The sequence below is a fragment of the Phaethon lepturus genome, unplaced genomic scaffold (genome assembly GCF_000687285.1).
Source record: "Phaethon lepturus isolate BGI_N335 unplaced genomic scaffold, ASM68728v1 scaffold36472, whole genome shotgun sequence".
Classification (NCBI taxonomy): domain Eukaryota; kingdom Metazoa; phylum Chordata; class Aves; order Phaethontiformes; family Phaethontidae; genus Phaethon; species Phaethon lepturus.
Genome location: NW_010526153.1, coordinates 6,137 through 14,141, shown reverse-complemented (window position 1 = coordinate 14,141; position 8,005 = coordinate 6,137). Strand labels below are relative to the sequence as shown.

Here is an 8,005-nt window from a genome sequence, read left to right as displayed (position 1 = left end):
TATTGATGATACCTTACTGACATGTTTTAGTGTTATGGAAGGGTCAGCGTCTAGTTTATGGTAAATGATTTATAACTATCAGAGGACAAGTAATGGGGGGAGCAGGCAGGGGACGGGACCAGTGGCAGACTTAGTAGGGTAAGAATCAATTTTTACCAGGCTGCAGCCGATGCCAGACATCCATAGCTGGTTTTAACAGATCAAGGAAAGAGTCACAGCCAATGTTGGATATTTAAAATTTTATTTGCCTCTAATTTAGTCTCATAAAAACACTCTAGTGTATTTGGTTTTAGTATTCAGACAGTACAGGTTTCTGATATTATCAAGAGTGATATTAGAGAAGCAGTACAAACCATTCTGCTTTAGCATGTAACCAAGCACAGGTGGAACTAAAACCGCCCACACTTGTAAAAACTAATTGGCCTGCTTTCTTAGGCTTTATAGTTAAAATACAAGACTCAGTAGATAGGTTATATTCACCAACCCATATAAATAAAATCTAACGTGGTAAAATGGGAACAGCTGAATGTGCAAGAGTCAAAGTAAAAATATGTAGATAGGTATTTTGCTAATTAGAGCAATCACCAGTTAACTGTATCTATGTTGTAATTGTCCCTTATAGTGTGAGTTTTCCTCTTCATTTCCAGTTAAAGTTCATCACTTTCGTACAGTCCAGACTGCTCAGCCAAACGCTGAAACTCTCCTTCTGGTGAGAAAGCTTGTTTCACATCCAGTCCTCTTCCATTAAGTGCCAAATACTTGCTAAAAGTTGGTCGAACCCGTAACTGCTTTGGGGCTGGAACTGGCTTGTTTGCATGTGCTGGAAGAGAGAAAAAAGCCTCTTTCAGTGTCTTCCCAGACTGCGGAAAGACCCATGGTAGAGCAACCCAATTGCTTTTTATCTGCAACATAAAACAGGAACCCCTTAGGGAAGAATTTAACAGACAAGCCCATGTCTCAGACACCAGAGATTTATGGAAAGGACTATATTCGCCTTCCTTGGTATCAATCAAGTTGTAGTCTTTAAACAGCATGGCGAGCAGATTCATACAGTATGCAAAGGACACATCACACGGTGTCTTGGCACTAAACAAATATGAGTTTCCTGAGATAGTTACTTTCTGTCTAGTTGCAGCATCTTGGGAAAGAAATCCTGCCAGCAGTCCAAGCTTTACTAGGTTAATGGCAGTGTTAGGTTTGCGGTTGGACTCTATGATCTTAAAGGTTTTTTCCAACCTAAGTGATTCTATGATTTCATCTCGCGCGTCTGCTCTGAATACAAGTGCCAAGGGCAGTTTCAGTTGTGGCACTGTGATCTGGTACTTACTTGCGACCTCCAGCCTGGCATGGCACGTGGCCACACCCGCTCCGTTGACGGCAGATACGGTGTACCAACCAGCATCTTTCTTGTTTGCATTATGAATCAGGAGGCAAATCCTTCCAGTATTGTCATGTAACAAGCTGAAAAATGAAGGTGTTTACATGTAAGTGCTTGGAGGGGGAAGGAGAGAAGACACTGAAGTCAGAATCAGTTTACATGCTGAGGAGCTAAGAAAGCCCTAGAACAATTCAAGCCCTAGAACAATTCTTGCAGGGCACTGCAAACTATTTAGACATAAACACTGCATTTGTGTTACGAGCCACCAGTTACACATCATGACACCATTCAGGTGGCATCAAGGCCCTTTTGTAGCCCCGTGGCCTCACAGCATGATGAATATGTTGCACGTTTCAGTCCTAAAGCCATGCTTCTCCATGGGCCTTGTAGCTGCTGCTGGAATTCAGAGTGGCATCTCGTCACTGTTTTCTCTCTGTGCCCTCAAAACAAGACTCTGAGCATCGTGTCTGGCCACCATCTGGCATAAATGAGGGGCAGATCTAGCTTTCCAGCCTGCTGCTTTTATAAACCAGTCAGTTAAAATTTGACTTAACAAATACTGGTTATTGTTTTCTAACACACCAATTAGTAGGATACCTTATTCGGTCTGTATTATATTGTACCATTTCGTTGTTTCTTTTCCAGTAAATCCGGGGTGTTGGGATAGCAGAGATCTGGCATTCAAGTCTGGCTGTATCTCCTTCAAAAACCTTTTTGCTTTGCGGCTTGAAGATGAAAGTTGGAGGTGTGTGATGTTCTTTTGCTAAATTAAAGAGGAAAGATAAAAAGGAGTTATTGTAAGTATTGAACGCTAGTATCAGGCTTGTTTTTTAAGATTTCAGAATGCTAAGGAGGGCACATGTTCCTTACTGCAACTCCCTAGCCTACAGGCAATTCCTATGACCATAAGGGTGTAGTAGGCATAATCCACTTTAGGAGGAGAATCAATCAACATATATTATTAATCTCCCAGAACTGATAACTTCCAAGTTCTGGACATCCCACTACATCTAAATATTTCTTCAAAGCACTTCTAGCAGGATATGGCATCCCAGATGCATGTGTACAATAGTCTTGGAAAAGGTAAGGTGTTTGTTATAGTTTGAGCCTGTATATCTGGAGATCTACCTCTGCTTAATTTTTATGTCCCAAACACACAGAGGAAGGCATTAGATTACTGAGATTCTCCATGCATGGCCAGGTAATTATCAGTGCTCTCAGTCTTACCAATTACTTCCACTTTTACTGCAAAAGATGCTTCTCCTGCACGGTTGACAGCCACACATTCGTATGTCCCTGCATCAGATGATTTGACTGCTTCAAAAATAAATGAGTGGAATCCCTTTTCTGACACTATCATTTTATGGAACTGATCTTGATGAACCATCCTTCCATTCTGATACCACATCAAATCTGGAGTTGGCAGCCCACTAACCTGTGAAGGAGAGGAAAGCAGTGGAGAGTTAAACAGCTTTAAGAGGATAAAAGCTCCCTTCGGTGGGCTTTTATAGGGAGTTTGAGGCCAATAGATGATCAAATCATGATCCTACTGCAAAATTTTGCAGTCTTGCCTAGTTTTGAATATTAATGTGGCACTGCACAGAGAGGAAGGCTCATGAAGTGCCATGGAAAGGTAAACTTTAGCTATCAGACAGTGGATGCTGCTCCTGAAAACCCCTGTTGCAGCCATCTTGTGAGGTAGTTTGGATTAGGCCAAAGATACTCATTGTGGGTTCATGGAGGGAGGAAACAGCCTTTTAATCCCATAGCTAGCACTGTCAGCAGTGCTGACATCCACACTGTTTTGATAATATATGTAAATAAAGTGTCCTGCAGACATGCTCCAGGTTGTCCATGACATTCAGAAGTTAAGCAATTTGCAGCAAAATGGCTTAGAGATCATGGCTAAGTCTGGCAAGAGTTGACTAAAGGAAAGGGATTGGAAGTGATTAGGAAAAACCAAGCCAAAGCACGATCAGCAAACAGCCTTTGCAGTGAAGTTACATGTGCGAAAGACCTAGGTTCTTTCTTACCCTAGGGTTGGTACAACTGCCATGCAGTTTCAGGCCATTCTGCTGTTTTGTTTGTAATTAGGGCATTTCCTTGCTGGATTGTCTGCTCCTGCAAGGGCACAGTTACCTCAGAGAAGGCTCATTAAAGGCAAGATAGACCTAAACAGGCCTTGCTGGACGTGTGTCCAGCATGTGTCCACTGAAGTCGGTGGAGTCCCTGTGCAAAGCACAAGGTCACTTCCCTAAATGCCTTCTGTCAGCAGGGCCTTAATATTTGTTCTTCCCAATGAGGTCTAAACAGTCATCTGCGGTGGTCCATATTTACCACTGTTTAACTGTATTCTTATGCAACTAAGTCCACTTAAATTTCCCGAGGGGAAATGCTGAAACATTTACCCATCTCCTATTTCTTGGTTTATGTTGCCTGGAGAGACCCTGCACCACGTGCCATTAGTGCTCTGACTTAAAGTGCAAAAGCACTGCGACTCAGAGACCTCTTTTCATGCCACACACCCCACAGAGCTAACGGAACTGAAAGTGAAAGGCTGGTATTACTTTGAAGTCAAGCCTGCAGAATCGCCCCTCCTCAATAATTACGTCTTCAGGCACTTGTGTAAAACGTGGCTGGAAAAACTTCTCCTGGATTGAGTCGTGTCCACGTTCATCTCCTCTTGAGGATGGTCTGCTCCTAAAAAGTGGGCAGAAACAGTTAATTGTGTAAAAGTTACCATAGCACAAACAAAGCACTGATTGCAGCTAGAGTCCCTCAACACACTTAGGAATCCGACATTACAGTTCTGGCTTGTTTTTCAGCTGTAAGGCACGAATTTTGATTGACCACTTATCTTGCTCAAGTTGTTCAATTCAACACAGAAGCATAACATACGAAACCTTCATCTTTGACCCAATATCCAAAAGAGTTTACAAGAGCGATGTAGGTGGGTTTTATCATGCGATGTTTCATCATTTACGTTGTCGGACCTTGCTGTGACTAGAGATACATCTTCTAGAATACAAAGCATCTTTGCCCTAGGTACGTGGAGTCTTTAAACCTTTAGTCTTATGCTTAGAATTAGCTAGATTAAGATCATAGGCATCATCAACCACCCACAAATGGTAGTGTTTTAGTTGAAAGGGAGTGAATTAATTTAGTAATTACTACTTTAGAAAGAGTGATGAGTAAAGCTAACATTGTCTAGAAACATTTGAAATAAGGTTTTGAAAAGTAGCGCAGCACAAATTTATGCATTACCTTACATGTGTGGTAGGAACCTGCAGCCTGATGTTTTCTGCATTCTGGTGCTTGGAAAGAGGAAGAGGAGAAGTGAGTGACCTTAGAGAGAAAGTTTAACTTATAAACTGAACAAGCCATTTTAAGTTAGTATACTGACTGCTGCTTAAAAGCAAATTGAATGCTTCAGAAGTCATTGGGACAAGAGGTAAAGAAGCTGGCACCAGGAGCCATTACACTCTGTTTTCACGCTAGGCTTTGCCATGACAGTAGCAAGTACTATTAATAAATAGGACAACTTCTCATCACCCTGCACAGGTGGTAGGTGCAGCAGTTTTGTCTGGCACACAAGGCTTTTGGCCAGCCAATAACCTTTGTTAGAGAGGGGTAGTACTACTGGCGGTATCTAAAACGAGAGCTAAGTACGGAGTGTCCTTCCCCATAGCAGGAATAGAAGTGGAGTCACTGGCAAGAACACTGTATTGTGCCCACTTAAATATGGTACCAATAGCAATGAACACATGCTGAGCTGGAAAATATTTTTCTTTCTAGATCACAGCACCAACTAAGCTTGCTGACAACTCCACAATCATATGAGTAAATCTGCTAAAGTACCCAGGATTGATTCCTGCTAGGAATTTGAATGTTTGGAGAATACAAGCAGAGTTTATTATCAGTGGCTCGTTTTAGCAATGGAGTCAGAGAGAGGAAACACTGCACAGAAATTTCTGGGAGGTTTGCATTGAGCCATCACCATGCTTGGTTCTGTGCTCTGTAACCCAGTTCTGTGGAACGTTTAAGCCTGGGTTTAAACTTCAAGCACAAAAGTGGTCATCAGTTCAGGAGGAGCATCACATGAATAAGGGTTTTGCTGGCCTGAGCTCAATGCTGAGTCCAAAGGCAATTGCTTGTATCTGGTTATTTACACAAGTTCTGTACAATTATTACTTGTCTTGTGAAATGATGCTGTAGGGATGAAGTTGCTGATGATAATTCTAATGCTCTATTATACGGACTGACTGTGTAGTTAAGTTCTTGAGGAGTCAGGAGGCTGAATGAATCGGTGACTATAATATTTAAAAATAACACTGAACAATGGGAATAAGATTTTCCAAACATAAGCCAATCTCCTTCCAATGCTTCTTTTTGTGCAGCATTTCACACCCCCTGAAAAGTTGTCAGTCCTTGTGTTTTGACTGAACGCTTCCTTGTTCTCTGCAAAAGATGAGGTTTCCCTTGCTCTCTGAAATCCATCATGTTCCTTTCTTGCCTGCTGCTGTCAGGTGATTGTTGGGGAGAAATAGCTCCAATTCTATATTCCTCCCTTGCTGGGATCTTAAGTGTCTCTTTCATTGAAGAGTTTTGCTAACTGCACTTTGAAAGGCGTACGCCAGCCTGCTGCCTCTCTGCGTGCCTGCAGCAAGAGGGATGTTTTCCTTGGCTGCATAGGTACCCAGTGCCACACCACAGACATTTCCACTAACTTTGATCACAGAAGTACCAAAGAGAGCTTTTAACTGGCTTGAATAACCAATGAACGATGCGAGTCTCCATCTAAAATGCTTTTGAAAATGCCAGTAGCAATAGATTCTTGTCTGTCAGCATGTGGGCTGCTAAAATAACTGCTCTGCCTTCTCTCAGTGATTGCAGGCCCTCGGAAAGGCTAAAACTCAACCGATCCCACCCCAAGGCTCTGACCTCTTGTAGTCAATGTCACTTATTCCAAACAGCGACAGGTGGAAATCTTGCTGTCCTGGCCAAGTCCGATCTCTGGCTGCTAGAGCGTGGGTACCTGCATCCCTCGCGGCGCGGCTCCCTGCCTGTCACAGGCAGGGCGTAACGTGCTGTGCAGCAGCTGTTGTAATTCCTCCCCGGAGAGGTCATTCCTACAGATCAGGCCCAGCAAGGGGATGGTGCTTAAATTCCCCCCCTCTGCCACCATCTTCCCCCCAAAAAATCCAAATCCCTACTATACAGAGCTCTGCCAGCGAGCTGTCCCCTTCCCTCTCCTGCACTGGTACCAAGAAAACCCCAACTCTCTGCCCTGTTCAGGTACAAGCAGGTCACAGCACGGTCACCAGGAAATCATTGTTCTAGAGACAGGTCCCCATTTACCTGTGCATTCTGCATGTTGTCTTCACTTTGTGCTTCCAACACAGATGCAGCATTTACTGGTCCGAGCAGCCTGCGAGCCATTCTTTCTTCATAAGTTAATCGCTTAAAGGAGAGCAGAGAGGAATTCTAGTCAGAAGTCCATTTGCTATTTCGGATCGGCTTGGAAGAGCACATTTATATGCTACAAATTCAGGGTGTTGTAAATGAAAGCAGCGGCTGAATGGAAACACCACGTCTGTTCCACAGGGTTTGCAAGTCCGTGATGCCCGCTGAAGTCAGCCTGAATATATACGGCGCTGAAATGCACAAAAGATTAAACTGCCTGTTCATCAAAGCCTCTCTAATGCCATCTGTGGTCTTCCACTCCTCCTCTTTCTCCACTGGGATTATTTATGGGTAACTGATGGCATTATCTCAGAAGCCAGAGTAAGTCCCAGGGTACCTTTCTGTTAGCACTGGGAAAACTTCCCAAGTCATTCAGCTGTGGATTTACCTCAGGAGCTGGAGGCATGATGGGTGCTAGTGGCCCCTACTCCCAAAAAAGCAAGCGCCACACCAGAAGCAGATACAGCCACAGAAGAGCACCAGTACCCCCGAAAGCACAAGGGAAGCTTATGCCACTGCAGCAGCCACCTTATGAAATGCTGTGTGCTGTCCTGAGAGGAGGCGAGAATGCATTTCAGTCGTGTAACAGTACGTTCCTGCAATATGGATGCGGCACACAGGGATAAATACGAGCAGAACTAAATTCAAATTCTGTCAGCTGGGTTACTTTAGAAAAGGTTGAGTATGTTAGTCCCCTGAGCACCAGAACACCTTGCACTTCGATTCCCACAAAGTTTACCTTGGGTTTGGATTTTGTGAAGTGAGGACAAGCTCGGACTGAATTTCTACTGTGTACAGGACATGTATGTGGCTACTCCTGGGTAGATAACAGTTTGGGAGGCTTGTGGGACTTTTCTTTAGAAGAGGGAGAGAGACCTTTTGCAAAACCTGTGAGAGCTTAATATCCCTGAGGTCATTACAGCTGTATCAAGTGTGGCTGAGATTGGCCAGTTGGTTCAGACATTGTTGGAGGACAAGGGGAGGAGGACACAGAGTGGCGATTGCATAAGCCTTATTTTTAGCCTGGCTTCCTATGGGCAGAAAAGCTGGCTTGCAATGGCAAGCTTTCTTACAGCAGATGGAATATTCCTGCTAGGGACGGATTAAGTCAGATTTGACCTAATATTTTTTTTTTTTCCCTTTCAATGTTTAAAATTATATATA

The 8,005-nt window shown here is 43.5% G+C and overlaps 1 protein-coding gene across 1 annotated transcript in view; it reads right to left on the bottom strand.

Moving 5' to 3' along the window:
• Positions 1 to 225: 225 nt before the first annotated feature.
• The window catches only part of MYOT (myotilin), a 13,916-nt gene continuing 6,136 nt past the window's right edge, over positions 226 to 8,005 (bottom strand). Inside the window, exons 4-10 of the mRNA XM_010282984.1 lie at positions 6,737 to 6,838; positions 4,643 to 4,692; positions 3,946 to 4,078; positions 2,606 to 2,813; positions 1,976 to 2,141; positions 1,328 to 1,461; positions 226 to 820 (exon numbers count right to left, since the gene is read on the bottom strand). Coding sequence (XP_010281286.1) covers positions 648 to 820; positions 1,328 to 1,461; positions 1,976 to 2,141; positions 2,606 to 2,813; positions 3,946 to 4,078; positions 4,643 to 4,692; positions 6,737 to 6,838 — 966 coding nt within the window. The 3' untranslated portion in view covers positions 226 to 647. The remainder of the gene's footprint in view (positions 821 to 1,327; positions 1,462 to 1,975; positions 2,142 to 2,605; positions 2,814 to 3,945; positions 4,079 to 4,642; positions 4,693 to 6,736; positions 6,839 to 8,005) is intronic.